This window comes from Myxine glutinosa, chromosome 4 (genome assembly GCF_964187855.1).
Source record: "Myxine glutinosa chromosome 4, kmMyxGlut1.1, whole genome shotgun sequence".
Classification (NCBI taxonomy): Eukaryota; Metazoa; Chordata; class Myxini; order Myxiniformes; family Myxinidae; genus Myxine; species Myxine glutinosa.
This window is the reverse complement of record NC_136264.1, coordinates 69,292,140-69,308,887: the sequence shown is the minus strand read 5'-3', so window position 1 is coordinate 69,308,887 and position 16,748 is coordinate 69,292,140. Positions and strand designations below refer to the sequence as shown.

At 45.0% G+C, this 16,748-nt stretch overlaps 1 protein-coding gene across 3 annotated transcripts in view; it reads right to left on the bottom strand.

Annotated features, from left to right (window-relative positions):
- The window catches only part of CCDC138 (coiled-coil domain containing 138), a 38,155-nt gene that overhangs the window by 7,712 nt on the left and 13,695 nt on the right, over positions 1–16,748 (bottom strand). For all 3 annotated transcript variants that reach the window (XM_078775874.1, XM_078775872.1, XM_078775873.1), the window contains 5 exons: positions 5,712–5,824; positions 4,172–4,330; positions 2,323–2,442; positions 2,017–2,094; positions 1,642–1,800 (listed from right to left, as the gene is read on the bottom strand). In XM_078775874.1, coding sequence (XP_078632000.1) covers positions 1,642–1,800; positions 2,017–2,094; positions 2,323–2,442; positions 4,172–4,330; positions 5,712–5,824 — 629 coding nt within the window. The remainder of the gene's footprint in view (positions 1–1,641; positions 1,801–2,016; positions 2,095–2,322; positions 2,443–4,171; positions 4,331–5,711; positions 5,825–16,748) is intronic.

Here is a 16,748-nt window from a genome sequence, read left to right as displayed (position 1 = left end):
GTGGGAAACATGAAATCTTTTCTGAGGCTTGTTCATCATGGCTTCCAACCACCCCATCACCACCCCTCCATCCCCCACACCCAAACTTCCCCTTTATTAAAGAATTGTGTTCAACATTTTAAAATGCTTCCTTGTTGGAATCTAACAATTCTGAATGATCGCCACGCTGTGTAAGACAGTAAAACAATTTCCTCTTTGCTACCCTCAATGGTAATATAAATGAGTATAATTCAAGAAGAGTTTGCTTGACTTGTATACACTCCTCAACTGTTGGACGGAATGAGTCAAGACTGGAGACTGTACTCACGGTGTACAATGCAAGGTTTTAGGTGGTGAAAAAAAAACCCCATACACCTGGAAGTTGGAACATTACGAGAACTGAACCACTGAATCGAATGAGTTGAAGGGAGCTGATCATGTCACACAGCACGTTTTACGACCACAATTTTTAGCCACGTCGCAGACGCTGGTCATTGAGTGCCCTCTGCTGTTGTTGTTGTTCTTGTTCTTCTTCTTGTTCTTGCAGAGAAGACAACCTCAAAGCTCCACCCATTCTGGGAACCATAGCTCCACCCATTCTGGGAGAGGCTTCATATAAACAAATATCCACCATTTTATTAACTCGCATAGCTTTGAGGCCTGTTTTGTAGGCCCGTGGTGTCTTCCTCTCTCACACAGTTTTATTTCAAATCAAATTCGATATATCATTTCATTTTTCAGTCGCTAACATAGTTTTAGACTCGGTTGAAAAAAAACGGGAAGAAAATCCGATGAAAGTTGCCCTTTATAGAACGAAATGAATTCTCAAAGGCCTGTAACTTCAAGTCCATTGAGATATTTTTTTTTTAAATCGCGGCATGGTCAGTCATACACCGCCCGAAATAACAGACGGGAAAATGCCGAGATATATTAAAAATTCGTCCATTTGATGACAATCGTCACGATGAAATATTTAATTTATACGTCATCACAATAATGTGGAGAGAGGAGCATAGCTTCGTTCACGTGTCGCCACATACGGGAAATTGCCGAGATATATATTTTTTAAATCGCGGCATGGTCAGTCATACACCGCCTGAAATAACAGATGGGAAAATGCCGAGATATATTAAAAATTCGTCGCCACACACGGGAAATTGCCGAGATATATTTTCACTTTGCACAAAAATAACATCAAGTAATCGAATCAATAGGAATGTCCTGTGCCTATAACATCGACGTTATAGGCACAGCTGCATCTAGGCATTGTGTAACATCGACGCGGCTTTTGTTTTAATTAAAACGTTTTGTACTTGTTAATGAATTAAATGCCTGATTGCACACTTCAATCAGGAAGTGCACAGTCTGATGTTAATGTGCAGTGATTTTTGAAAGAATTATCCACTAAATATAATTGTGGTGTAAAGAGTGATATGAGGATGTGAATGATTCAGAAGGAGGAATAACAATTATAGCAATAAAATTTACAATGTTTCTTGAAAATGTGAGTGCAAGACACCAGAAAAACTTCTAAAAAGACAACTACAGCTAAAGGTGTCCATCAGTTAAGTGGAGAACATCTCATTTTACAAACCAGAATGTTTACGGCTCAAAAGAAAGTTTGATTGGGAATTAACATTTCAGTTCGTTAAACAACAGTACCTTGCACGGCTTGCTGCCCGGCTTGCTTCCTGGTGGCTCTTCCTTTCCAAAAGTCTTTGAGAATTGCTTCTGACCTGCTGTCCTTTGAACATCACCTGGTAGCATGAAGGCTGGAATCTCAACTTTACCAGAACGAGCTCGATTCAGGGCTTCTCTCCTCTATGAGCAGACAATTAAAGATAACACAACTTCGGTAACGCATCCAATCTTCTATCCCACAACCAATAACATTCTCCGAATCACAAACTTAATCAAATGCAGTCAAATTGTGTGAGTAATGTTCATTGGGATGTTCTGGTGATCCTGCCAACCACATATCCTCCTTCAATTCAGCCCCGATTAGTGGACCGTGCAATGTTGTGTATTGAGAAATACCTGCAGGTTTTCGAGGCGACGCTGCAAACGATTGGTCTGAGTTTTCAGTTTTTGATTCTCCTCCGTTAGGTTTGTCAGCTGGGATGAGACATCGATTTCGTCAGGCACAACACATGGCCCAATGGAGTTGGGAACAAGAAACGTTGTCCAAACAAAAGGCCACCATTATACAAGATGCTATGCTATCATTGCGAAGGTGAGTGAAAGAACATAATCCCGTTATCAGAACGTTCGAAAGAAATATCAATCAAAATTTTAATTAATGTTGTAGATCAATTCACAATGTACCATGAATGCTTTGCCCACCTGGTATTTGAGATTGTCATTCAGTTCTTTGAGAGTTTTGAAAGAAGAGCAGAGGCGATGTTTTCCTCGTGTCTCGCTATGCAATGCTCCTGTTAACTGCTCGACCTCCAGTGTGTGACTCTGGAATGCACATAAAACAAACACAACCATCAAAGGGGTTTGCGGTGACGAACCGATTCCCGTAACACATCCATCACCCCTCTTTTCTTTTTCAGGGGTGATTTTTAGTGTGATAGTGATTATGTGGAGAAATGGGGTCATGTTCCTAGATGATGTACCTATATCTATCTTCTATCTATGTTCTTATATATATATATATAAACGAAAGTTTTTGTTTGTTTGTTTGTCTGCATGCGCTAATCTGAACGGTGAAAGATAGGAGGAAACCTCTAAAACAAAAAATGTCGGGACGGGCCCCGGGAAGGTTATAGGCTAGGTGGCGAGGCCGCTTCAGCCGGGCTGGGCCCATTTCGCAATTAAAAGCTGAGCTGAATTATAGTAGTCAATCTTCTACGGCCGCGAGTAAAAGCTGAATTATAGTAGTAAACTCATTCAAAAATAACAAAAAATGTCGGGACGGGCCCCGGGAAGGTTATAGGCTAGGTGGCGAGGCCGAACGAGGCCGCTTCGGCCAAGCTGGGCCCATTTCACAATTAAAAGCTGAGCTGAATTATAGTAGTCAATTTCTACGGCCGCGAGTAAAAGCTGAATTATAGTAGTAAATTCATTCAAAAAGAACCAAAAATGTCGGGACGGGCCCCGGGAAGGTTTTAGGCTAGGTGGCAAGGCCGGTCGAGGCCGCTTCGGCCGGGCTGGGCCAATTTCGCAATTAAAAGCTGAGCTGAATTATAGTAGTCAATCTTCTACGGCCGCGAGTAAAAGCTGAATTATAGTAGTAAATTCATTCAAAAAGAACCCGGGCAACGCCGGGTGCATTCGGCTAGTACTGTATAAGTAACAATGCTGTAGAAGAAATATAGTTTTGTTTTAAAAATTGTGGGGCTTTAAGTTTTGGAGTGACCCTCATATATAAATTACGAGTACAAAGGCGTGTTGAAAAGTAATGCCTCCTATTCTTCTTCTCCACACCAGTAAAGATATTCCAATGAAACAAAGACAGACACCAAAATAAATCTTTATTCCACCGTGTTGCATATGTATTTCTCAACATAGTTACCACTGTGGTCCACGCATTTCTACCAATGTTGAAGTAGTTTTGTGATTCAGTTATGATAGAACTTTGAGCATCATGCTGACTTTACCAGCGCTTCACAGCGGTCTTGACATTATCGGCGGAAGAAACATTTTCTCCACGAAGGTGTTCCTTAAGTTTAGGGAAGAGATGAAAATCTGACGAAGCCACCTCAGGGCTGGTGATACTGTATTTTGTTGAATGTCTCTTTACTCTGAGGATCGTAATGGTGCATCCAACTCTCATCTCAAGCGATCACCAGTCATCTCCTCTCCAGTCAGTCATCCCAACTCTCATCCAGAGTGCTTCACAGCACTGTGAATGCCATGCTGCCTCTGCCATCTTGACTAATGTAGCAGTGAGACATTCAGTGTCAGAATCACAAAACTTCACACCCAGTGGCAGGAAGAACTAACGTGTGGACTGTACTTTGTTTCATTCGAATATCTTTACCTGTTCTGGAGAAAAAAGAATAGGAGGCATTACTTTAACACGCCATTGTACCGACAAAGAAATTATGTTTCCCAACGTTGCATCAACTGCAGATCTGCACAAACTTCTGCAACAACAACAACGACTGTTTGAAAACATGCAACAAAATAGCTACAGCATCTCACACATAATCCTTGCCCAATTTGTCCTTTCATTTGCACTTGCCTCGCGTGCCAGTGTCAAACGGGCCGCAGCATGGCTGCTGGAGTTCTGCAGGTGGTGCACCTCATTCGGCTGGCGAGCAAGCAGGCCTTCCCGTGCATGTAGGCATCTTTCCCAGACTGCCAAATCTTTCACACGACTTGCCAATACATCTCTTTCGACCTACACCCCAGATGAAGCAAAGTTGAAACAATTACATTCCTCAACAACACCAGACTCGGAGCCATAATGGTTAAGAGCATCCATTTTAAGTCTGAACTATCAGCGGTTTAAATTCGGACCATATCAAACACTTCAGAAAATTGTACGTGCTGCTTCCTCACTTGATGCTCAGCATTTAGAGGATAGACAGACAAACTATGTGGGTTGGCATTCATGGGGAGGAGGAAATTTCTTGTCAATTGCCCCATTTATTGCAGAGAGGGAAGCAACGTCAGGAAGAAGGTGTTGCCGGTGCCCGGAGTGTCCCTGGAAGTTAACACGTTTCCCCAATGGTCAGCAGCAGCTTTTGTCTGGGGTTAAACCTGTGCATGATTTGTCAAAGATTTGAGATTTGTCATCTGTGCATGACAAATCTCAAGGCTGAACTCTCCAACGAGTCTCCTTCCAATAAGTTATTGTAAAGTCTGTCTCTGGTGTATACTCCTCCCCTCCATCATGTCTTTATCCTCAAAGAGCAGTGTTTCAGACTCTGCTCGAGAAAAAGCTGAATGCCTAAACCCTGCGTTTGTCTCAAGATCTCATATACCAGGCAAACCTATTCCGGTTTATCCCGATCCTCTCCCGACATACCCACTGTCTACTGGATCCTGCATCGTTTTCACCCAGGAAGGTTGATCTGTCTGACTATGACCCTGCTTTGGTGAGGGATTGGCTTGAATACTGCTTTGCTATTCTTGCTTCCCATCGCCCCTCCCCCCCCCCCCCCCCCCCACATCTGCCCTATTCAGTCTGTCTTTCTCCTTTTGCCACCTCTGGCCAAATCACCTCTGCATGGAAGTCAGAAAACACCACTGTCACCCACAAAAAGCAAACTCCACCAACTATAGGCCCTCTCATTAAACTTGAATGAAGTCCAGGCAGATTGCACACCTACCTTAACTCTTTTATTCCTCGCTTCTCTCATCTATGGAACCACGTTCCTCCCTTCTAGTAGACAAGTGCACTGCCACCTCATGCCATCGCCCATATTGATCCATGATCTTTATTACCACCATTAACCCTTCCTAATCCAACCCTCTCACTTGCAGCAGATTTCAGTATTCTCGTTCTATCTATCTCTCTTCACGGTTTGTTATCCCATTGCCGGTTGTGCCCATTTGTTGCCCCACTGCCAATTGAACCTTGCTTCTCCATGAGCTACACTCTCGTATAATTATTTTGAATGTGGTGACGACAAACTTAAGCAGCAAAAGAATAGATGAGGGGAAAAAAGTAAAAATAAACCTTGCCTCAAAGATGGACATTTAGGTGCAAAGGATGTCGACACAAAAATCAATGAAGTAATGATTAACTGTTCAATTGCACATCACAATAGCAATACCTGCAACTGAGATAAAATGAACTGCAGCTCATTGTAGACCTGGTGGACATCCACAGATAAAGGCTCCTCATTGCATTGCTCCATGGACCTGAGTTCTGGTGATGTGACTAAACCTGCATGAAGCATTCCTCACGGCAGTCACATTTGAACAAAAGAAAAGACAAAGAGGCAGTTGTTGGCAACATGCCTTTGTTTATCCATATCCGATCAAACTTTTACTCGTAGTTACTCAGAATGAATATATCTGATCATTAGGTTTATTTTCTTTCCAATTTGCACTCATATGATAAATACCAGCGATTAGAATAGGTAGATTTTGCCTGATTTTTTTTTGTGGGTACCACCATATTTGTCGATTGGCTATACATTGTTTGCCATGTCGCCATGTCACTCACACAATGACATATTCCCCTAAAATAATTGAATCTTTAGCTATTCCAATTCATTCAGTCACCAGATTGTTTTTACATTTACCTGAAAATTTTTACAGTTTATTATAGGTTCAAAGAGAGCAGGAGCCGTTTAAAAATCGAGTAGGTATTGGTTTAAATACCTTCATTTTTCACTTTTAAATCAGCACTCGGCTTTGCGTCGTCCTTTGGATGGGAGCGCCATCAAACCACAATGGCAGAAACACCAAGAGTCGGTTGTTTTTTCCCCATTCTATCATCGGCGGGGATGCAGGGCTATTTTAATGCTGGTGGTTTGTATGCAGCCTGTGGCTCCTTGGCTGCTTCATTTTCTGGGGGTGCGGCTTTGCCGCTGATGCAATGCCCCCTATTACTAGTCAGCCGGTACTCTTTGTTTTAAAGTAATTTGTTGTTTTGCTCTTGAGAAACACCATTTGAATGTTGGTGTTTCAGAAGTGTTAAAGAATACCCAGTTTAAGACTAGCAAATAGAAATGGACACGATTGAGTTGATGGATCTCCACCCATGTGGCATGTCATTTCTTATGTTTGATCTCAATTAAAGGTCACATTCAAAAGTAAAGGTCACATGCGAAGGAGAAAGCGTGTGTGTGTGTGTGTGTGTGTGTGAGAGAGAGGGGGAGAGGGAAGGAGAGAGAGAGAGAGAGAGAGAGAGAGAGAGAGAGAGAGAGAGAGAGAGAGAGAGAGAGAGAGAGAGAGAGAGAGCATAACAGAGAAAAGAGACAACATATTAGATGCTTCTAACACCATTTATCTTTGTATTGCAGCACATACTTGTGCTAAGTTTGGTTGAAATCCCTTCAGTGCTTCACAAGTTATTGCAGTAGCCAAATGACTTTCAATTAAAGGGTGCATGCCCCTTTGACCTTTGAACTAAAAGTGTAATCAGTTAATCTGTGTATTACACCGTTTGTGCCAAGTGTGGTCGATATCTCCAGTGGTTAACAAGTTATCGCAGTAACAAGGCTTTTCAATGAATGGTCACACAATCCTCGACCTTTGACCCCAAAATATAATCAGTTCATCTTTGTATTGCCGCACATACTTGTGACACGTTTGGGTGAAATCACTACAGTGGTTCACGAGTTAACTTTGGTAACAAAAAAAACGAGAGGTTCCAGGGAAGCTGAACTCAGCTGGTCTATATCAATATGGTTAGAATATGCATAATAGAACCACAAACTATATAGTTTATATGTGCTAAAAATATATGACAAAAATTTATTTTTCAATATGGCCGCCCTGCCACGCCCATTTTTGGGCGTGCAACGCCCAAATGCAATCCCAAACTAGTTTATGTCTTGAAGATGCCGCATAACAAGTTTCATCAAATTTCTTCAATATTTGTGACTTTTAGAGCGTAGACGTCGAATTGTTTACAGACGACAGACAGACAGACGATAGACAGACGACGGACACTGGGTGTCGACAAAAACTCAGCTGGACATAGTCCAGTTGAGTTAACAATGGAAGGATGGATTCTCGCATTCTTTCCAAGTGTCTTTTTGGAACGAGGGATGTGCACAACACCTAATTGCCAGTTTCCACGTAACATTATTGCTTCATGTAACTAGAGGTTCCAGGGAACCTGAACTCAACTGGTCTATATCAATATGGTTAGAATATGCATAATAGAACCACAAACTATATAGTTTATATGTGCTAAACATATATGACAAAAATTGATTTTCAATATGGCCGCCCTGCCGTGCCCATTTTTGGGCGTGCAACGACCAAATGCAATCCCAAACTATTTTATGTCTTAAAGATGCTGCATAACAAGTTTCATCAAATTTAATCAATATTTGTGACTTTTAGAGCATAGACGTCGAATTGTTTACAGACGACAGATGACAGACAGACAGACAGACGACAGACGGACGACGGACACTGGGTGTCGACAAAAACTCAGCTGGACATAGTCCAGTTGAGTTAATAATCGTTCAGCACGTGCAACTAACTCATGAACCTTTAGGATTTTAGAAGTGACGAGGCATTCTGAGCAAATTTGAAAGAGTCTGTTACATATTTATGTGAATGTATGTAAATTACCATTCAGGTCTTGGCTTATCCGTGTATAGTAGATTAAGGGTTGTTGTGGTTGGAGGGTCAGGAGCCCTTCTGAAAAGTGTCCGGAAACGGAAGTGACCGGAAACGGAAGAGGAAAAGACACGAGGAAGAAAGCGACGAGTAGTATTCTTCCTCGCCCCCGCTCCGATGAAAGGTGGGATCGACCTTGCGCGGCGTGGAAAAGCGGCGTTGAGAAGCCCGTCTGGCGAGAGGAGTTACCGGGACGTGTACCTACCCGGTGGAGACGTCAAGTTGACGTGGGGCCGTGCATCGACCCCGCGTCTGGCACCGTTCGCGGCACCGTCTAAACAGACGCGTACGGGTCGCCCGTTGGGGCCTAACACGCCTTGCAAGCGGCGTGGGGCTTTTGGCTTGCTTTACCGCACCCGCTTCGCGTGGCCACGAGGGCCTGCAGCCGCGGTGCCTGGTACGATACCTGCCCGGTGGAAACACGTCCACCCGGGGTTCGTTCAACCGCCCGAGTGCGGCGACGCCGACCAGCATCTTGGTCAGGAGGGGCCCAGAGACATTGTGAGGGGCAGAGACCAAAAGGGGGTCGTGAGTACAGAAGTGGACACACATATATAAGATGGCCATCTTAATCATATAGGGAATTGATTGTGGATTGGGAATTGTTGATGGTTGTTTGTTATTGATTGCTCGGGGAAAATCTCCGTGGTTGTATCATTGAAATTGTATGGTATCATTACCATTGAAATATATCCTTGAACATCAGTTTTCTCTTGGGTGGAATTCATATGGATTGCGTGGCGAAAGCGCATATATAATACAACTTTCTGGCGAAGTTCCTCTCACGGTCCGGGGGTCACCGAGACCAGGTATTCACCGAGGGGACCACGTAACAGAATTGGGGGCTCGTCCGGGATCTAAAAGTGTATTTGTGTAAAATAATAAAATAATATTTTTATTAATTAAAATTTATTAATTAAGTATTAATTGGAAAATTTTTGGGGAAATTGGGTAAAGTCTTGGGTGAAGGTTAACAGGTGTTAACGATAGTCACCATGGCGTTTGTGGCACAGAACTTTGCGGTAACACCGAGTGAGGCACAGTTCCGAGCGTTACTAAAGTCGGACCTCTTGAAATTGGCCAAACATTTTAACTTGGAGGTCCGAACTAATTTGAGGAAGGCAGAGTTGCAGGCCACGGTGATACAATCTATGGTGGGATTAGGAACATGGGACGAGTTAGCCTGGGAGTGGCTACCCAAAGAACCAGAAGACGTTGAGCTCCGGAAAGGATTAAAGAAGAAGAAAGGAAAGCAGAAGAGAGGAGAGAAGAGAAACAAGCAGAGGAAAGGAGAGTGGAACGAGAACTCCAGGAAAGGTTAGCAGAAGAGGAAAGGAAAGCAGAAAAGGAAAGAGCAGAAGAAGAAAGGAAAGCAGAAAAGGAAAGAGCAGAAGAAGAAAGGAAAGCAGAAAAGGAAAGAGCAGAAGAAGAAAGGAAAGCAGAAAAGGAAAGAAAAGAAGAGGAAAGGAAAGCAGAAAAGGAAAGAGCAGAAGAAGAAAGGAAAGCAGAAGAGAGGAGAGAAGAGAAACAAGCAGAGGAAAGGAGAGTGGAACGAGAACTCCAGGAAAGGTTAGAAGGGAGAAAAGCAGAGGAGAGGAGAGCTGCAAGGGACCTCGAAGCAGAGGAGAGAAAAGCAGAAAGGGAATTAAAGGAACGTGACATGGAGCTTCAGCAAGAAATTAAATTCAAGGAGCTGGAGTTAATGAGAGAACGGGGAGAGGCACCACCCTTGCTGACGGGGTCGACACCTAACCAGAAAACCTGGGATGTGGGCAGACATGTGAGGCTGGTTCCACCGTTCAGTGAAAAGGAAGTCGCGAAATTTTTTCCACACTTTGAAAAAGTGGCTCGACAATTAAACTGGCCGGAGGAGGCCTGGACCATACTAGTGCAAAGTGTGCTGGTGGGGAAAGCTCAAGAGATTTATGCGGCGCTACCAATGGACCAATGTGCAGATTATGAGGTACTGAAGAAGCACATCCTCAAGGCCTATGAGTTGGTTCCGGAAGCTTACAGGCAAAAATTCAGGAATGCCAGGAAGAGGGAGAGAGACCCATGTGGAGTTTGCCAGGGTGAAAGAAAACATGTTTGATCGGTGGTGTGAGTCAAAAGGAGTCGGGAAAGACTTCGAAACATTGCGTGACTTGATCCTGGTGGAGGAATTCCAGCAGTGTGTCCACGAGGACATCAAAGTGTACCTGCAGGAAAAGAAAGTACCAAAGTTGTGGGACGCAGCCACCATGGCGGATGATTATGCCTTAACCCACCGAATAGGGGTCCACAAACCTAACTCCTCGCCTAGACTTCAGCAGGGGAGTTATGGAACACCCGGTGCGGAGAACGACCTTACCTGGCGGCGGCCTCGAGATGATTATGGGGACAACTATGATACCCCAACTGTTAGAAATCAGAGGGCTACGGGCCCAAGACAAACTTATTTTTCGGGGGGCTCAAGGCCAACCCCGAGGTTCTCCCCCGGGCCTACTTGTGCTTTTTGCCATAAAACTGGACACTTGATGTCCCAATGTTACCTCCGGAAAAGGGAGAACCCGGAACGGAATCAGTCTAGTGCGACTCCGAATGCACTGGCAAGTGTGAGAAATCATTCTTGGAGAGCAGAGCGGGGGGAAGATTCCCCTGTCAAAGGTACGGCGTCCCGGGAGAACCTTGTTCAGGAGGGCTACAAACATTTCATTTCAGAGGGGTTCGTGTCGCTGGATGGCGACCCGAGTAACCAGAAGCCAGTTAGGGTATTGAGGGACACAGGAGCCCACCAATCGTTGATGCTGGAGGGCATTTTGCCATTGTCGGAGAAGACGGCAACTGGAGTTAGTGTGCTTTTACAGGGGGTCGGGGGCTATGTTAAAGCTCCGCTTCATGTCATCCAGTTGAGTTCTGAGTTGGTATCAGGGCCGGTCACCGTAGGCTTACAAGCCACCCTTCCTGTGGAGGGAATCTCTTTTATTATCGGGAATGATTTGGCCGGGGGGCGAGTTTCGGGTAATCCAATAATGGTGGACAAGCCCAGTAAGAAAAATAACACCACTCGGTTAGAGATGGAGATTCCGGGGATCTTTCCATCCTGTGCAGTGACTCGGGCTATGGGTAGAAAGCACGCGGAAGAGAAGGAGGAAGAAAGAGAGGGGGAGTTAGAACCCTTAGAGGTACGGGAAGACAACTCGGAAAAGGGAAATAACCAGGGGAGGGATTCCCAGGAAGTTCGAGAAATGGTAGCGTCTGGAACGCAAGGGGACGTGGAGTGTCCGTCGGAGACCGCGGGGAACGAAGGGGAGCAAACCGCGCTGGTCCGAAGGAGACTAGTGGAAGAACAACACGAAGACTCGGAGATCCAGAGGTTAATTGAGAAAGCCGTTACGGAAGAAGAGGCTACGAAGATACCTGTGGGGTATTTCATGAAGGGGGAAACCCTAATGAGGAAATGGAGGCCCCCGGAGGTGCCCGCAGACGATGAGTGGAAAGTTCACTATCAGATTGTGGTGCCACCGCTGTACCGGAAGGAGATCTTGAGTTTGGCACATGAGACCCCTTGGGCCGGGCACCTGGGAGTGAACAAGACCTGTGACCGGATATTGGTACATTTTTTCTGGCCGGGATTGCGACGGGATGTGGCGAAGTTCTGCAAGTCCTGCCATTCTTGTCAGCTGGTGGGAAAGCCGAATCAAAAAATCCCACCCGCCCCGTTAAAGCCAATTCCAGCTTTTGAAGAGCCATTCAGCCGAGTCATTGTGGACTGTGTGGGCCCTTTACCCAAAACCAAAGCTGGACATCAATACTTACTGACCATCATGTGCGCATCCACCAGGTTCCCCGAGGCAGTGCCTCTGAGGAAAATAACGGCGGCAGTTATTGCAAAGGCCTTGATTAAATTTTTCACTTGGGTTGGTCTACCTAAGATCATCCAATCGGATCAGGGTTCCAATTTCATGTCCACACTGTTCCAGCAAGTGGTACACCTGTTGGGGGTGGAACAAGTAAGATCCAGCGCCTACCATCCCGAGAGCCAAGGGGCCCTGGAAAGGTTTCACCAGACTTTAAAGAATATGATCCGAACGTATTGTTTTGAATGTGCCAAGGATTGGGATGAAGGGATACCCCTATTGTTGTTTGCGGCGAGGGAGTCCGTGCAGGATTCCTTGGGATTCAGTCCGTTTGAACTGGTGTTTGGACACGCAGTGCGGGGACCGTTTAAATTGGTGAAAGAACAGTGGTTACTACAGGAGTCCCGGACACCGATGGTGGAGTATGTGTCCACAGTGAAACACCGATTGGCAAAGGCGTGTGAGGTGGCACGACGGAACTTGAGAAGGGCCCAGGGGAAAATGAAGGAGAGACATGACAAGACCTCGCAGATAAGGAATTTCAGTCCTCAGGACCGGGTGTTAGTATTGCTGCCCGTTCCAGGTCAGCCCCTCCAGGCTAGATATTTCGGTCCTTATGCAGTGGAGGAGAGGGTGAATGAGACAGACTACGTGGTGACCACTCCCGACCGACGGAAAAAGCGACAGTTGTGTCATGTCAACCGACTGAAGAAATATCATGAGAGGGAACCGGTGGAAGACGTAGTTCCTGTCTCACCTGTCGTACCGGTGAAAATGGACGGAAACGCCGGTGTGAAGTTTGATAACTTGGATGACCAGGCCTGCCCCAAATTGACGAACACCGAAGTGTTGAGTCGTTTGGATGAGAAGTTAGGTCATTTAACAAGGGAACAGCAAGGACAACTGTCCAGCCTAATGTTCGAATTTAAACATTTGTTCACAGATGTACCTGGTCGTACGGACTTAGTATATCATGATATCGAGGTGGGGGAGGCCACTCCAGTGAAACAACACCCCTATCGGATGAACCCGGTAAAGATGGAGTATCTTCGGAAGGAGATGCAATATATGTTGGACAATGACATCATCGAACCAAGCAACAGTGAATGGAGCTCCCCATGTGTGTTGGTTCCGAAACCCGATGGCAGCTTCCGGTGTTGTACAGATTTAAAACGGGTGAATGCAGTGACCAAGACCGACTCCTATCCGCTCCCGAGGATTGACGACTGTATTGATCGAATAGGCCCAGCTAAATTTGTTACCAAATTTGACTTGCTGAAAGGGTATTGGCAGATCCCTCTTACCGATAGAGCCAAAGAAATCTCAGCTTTGGTCACTCCGAATGGGTTATATCAGTACAAGGTCCTCCCTTTTGGGTTGAAGAACGGGCCGGCTACATTTCAACGACTGATTAATAGGCTCATTGCAGACCTGGAGGGGGTGGAGGCATATCTGGATGATGTAATCATCCACACCATGACCATGGAAGACCACATTAAGCAAATCCATGCATTTTTTCAGACGATGTCCGAGGCAGGTCTGACCATCAACTTAGCCAAGAGTGAGTTTGTAAGAGCACAGGTAGTGTTCCTCGGCCATGTAGTAGGGCAGGGTCAAGTACAACCAGTGACTGCCAAGGTAGAAGCTATCGATCGCTTCCAAGTCCCAAAGGGGAAGAAAGAGCTGATGAGATTCTTAGGTATGGCGGGGTGGTACCGGCGGTTCTGTAAGAATTTTTCGGATGTGGTAGCCCCTTTAATGAGTTTGTTGAGAAAGGAGACCCCATTCGTTTGGGATGGCAAATGTCAGGCGGCCTTTGCCCATGTCAAAGCGATACTAATGAGCTCTCCGGTCCTAACCGCTCCGGACTTTCAAGCACCTTTCAAGTTGGCCGTAGATGCAAGCGATGTGGGGGCTGGAGCGGTCTTGTTACAGGAAGATGAGGATGGGGTGGACCACCCCGTGTGCTACTACTCCAAAAAGTTCAATAAACATCAGGCAAATTATGCCACCGTGGAGAAAGAGACCCTGGCTCTCCTGCTAGGGCTGCAACATTATGAGGTGTATTTAGGAATCACGTCCTTTCCCATAAAGGTCTTTACGGATCACAACCCCTTAACCTTCATTCAAAGAATGAAAAATAAAAATCAGAGGTTGATGAGATGGAGTTTGGCTTTGCAGGGGTTCAACTTGGAAATTGAACATGTACGGGGCAGGGACAATGTCGTGGCGGACGCTTTGTCCAGATTGAGTTAATCTGGGGGGGGGGTTGAGTTATCTGGTTGGTCTCTCCAAATTGGCCGGCAAAGAAAGTTTTCGCTGGGTTCAAACTTTCTTTCTTGAAGGGGGGGAGTGTTACATATTTATGTGAATGTATGTAAATTACCATTCAGGTCTTGGCTTATCCGTGTATAGTAGATTAAGGGTTGTTGTGGTTGGAGGGTCAGGAGCCCTTCTGAAAAGTGTCCGGAAACGGAAGTGACCGGAAACGGAAGAGGAAAAGACACGAGGAAGAAAGCGACGAGTAGTATTCTTCCTCGCCCCCGCTCCGACGAAAGGTGGGATCGACCTTGCGCGGCGTGGAAAAGCGGCGTTGAGAAGCCCGTCTGGCGAGAGGAGTTACCGGGACGTGTACCTACCCGGTGGAGACGTCAAGTTGACGTGGGGCCGTGCATCGACCCCGCGTCTGGCACCGTTCGCGGCACCGTCTAAACAGACGCGTACGGGTCGCCCGTTGGGGCCTAACACGCCTTGCAAGCGGCGTGGGGCTTTTGGCTTGCTTTACCGCACCCGCTTCGCGTGGCCACGAGGGCCTGCAGCCGCGGTGCCTGGTACGATACCTGCCCGGTGGAAACACGTCCACCCGGGGTTCGTTCAACCGCCCGAGTGCGGCGACGCCGACCAGCATCTTGGTCAGGAGGGGCCGAGAGACATTGTGAGGGGCAGAGACCAAAAGGGGGTCGTGAGTACAGAAGTGGACACACATATATAAGATGGCCATCTTAATCATATAGGGAATTGATTGTGGATTGGGAATTGTTGATGGTTGTTTGTTATTGATTGCTCGGGGAAAATCTCCGTGGTTGTATCATTGAAATTGTATGGTATCATTACCATTGAAATATATCCTTGAACATCAGTTTTCTCTTGGGTGGAATTCATATGGATTGCGTGGCGAAAGTGCTGTCAGGGAATAAATATTCATATTGACAATATTGCTAGAATATATATCAATGTAATCTTGTTTAAAGTGGAGTATATGTTTTACTTTACGAATGAGTAAAGTGCATAGAACTAGCAGGTGGGTGGGAGAGTTAATTTCAGACAAAAATGTGTAACGCTCGTGGACTGCCATCTGTGTAGGAAAATAGCCTATGTTCAGGTCACTGCGCACAGGCTGCAAATTCTTCCTCAGCAGGTCAGAGTATTTGACCTCTTGAACAGAAATAAGTACTAGCTGGCCAAGAGAGAGCCAAATAAGGTTTTGGATAAGGGACACCCTGCATGCTTTGCAACATCAAAGGAGTTTGGGGCTTTAAAACCAGGAGAAAGTTGCGAGCAGAGAGCAGAGTGGACGGGGAACAACTGAAGACTGGTCAGCAACTGAATGAGCTTCAAAAGACCTATAGACCGAGCTTCAACCAAGACCTACCAAACGAGCTTCAACAAAGACTGGAACAAAGACTCATTAAAGATCTCGGCTTAGTATACAACAAATTCTCAAGTATACAACAAATTCTGAAAAGTGAATAAAACATTGATTTTGCTAAACCGAGTCTCTTGAAGTTTTAGTAACATAACACCAGTAATTGTTAATAATTCTCCAAGAAGTGGTGGCCCGTAGGGACTCAACTGCCCAGGTAAACAAGGTAAGCTTTTGTTTGTTATCTGTGTAGTCTGATGTTAATCTGCGCAAAATAGTTCAGTGTTTGAGTTTTGTGTACGTTTGTTGATGTGTGGAAGGAAAAAACACGAGGCCTTTAACAGGTTTCAGAAATCATGCCAATTTTTTTCTCTTTTTCTTCCAAAATTTATGTATATGCATTTTTCAGGAATGGTGCCATGGACTGTCACAAATATCCACTAAAGCCTTTTGTCTTTAGAAAAGGTGCTGAGCTTTCATGAAGGACCACTGATATGGTATATACTGTATAATTATTGTACGATTTTTTTTAAATTTCAGAAGTCATGACGAAAAAAAAAATTTTTTTTAATAATAATAAATTGTTTTTTTTGTTTTTTTCTCTGTAATTTGAATTTTTTTTTTTTTCGGTACATTCTACGAGTGCAAAGAGCCACTAACGAATCCCGGGACGTTAGCGAAAACGGTGCTGCATTCGTCCAGTCATGAAAATATTTTGTGTGTATGAATATGCTTTTTGCGTATTCATTTGATTTCATACGTGATTCCAGTCCAATGGTCTGCGTCACATATCTCCCCATTCCTTTTGTATGATGATTCAAATTTGTTGGGTTCCTACGGTTGAGACTTATATAATATTTTTCCTGTGGTGAGCCTCTTCTTTGATGTGGTCACGAGGGACGTGTGGATATGCTCTCGCACAAGTTGAACAGCGATTTTTAAAGCGATTTTTAAAAAGCGATTAAAAGCGATTTTAAAGCGATTAAAGCGATTTTTTAAAAGCGATTTTTGTAAAAAACTGCATT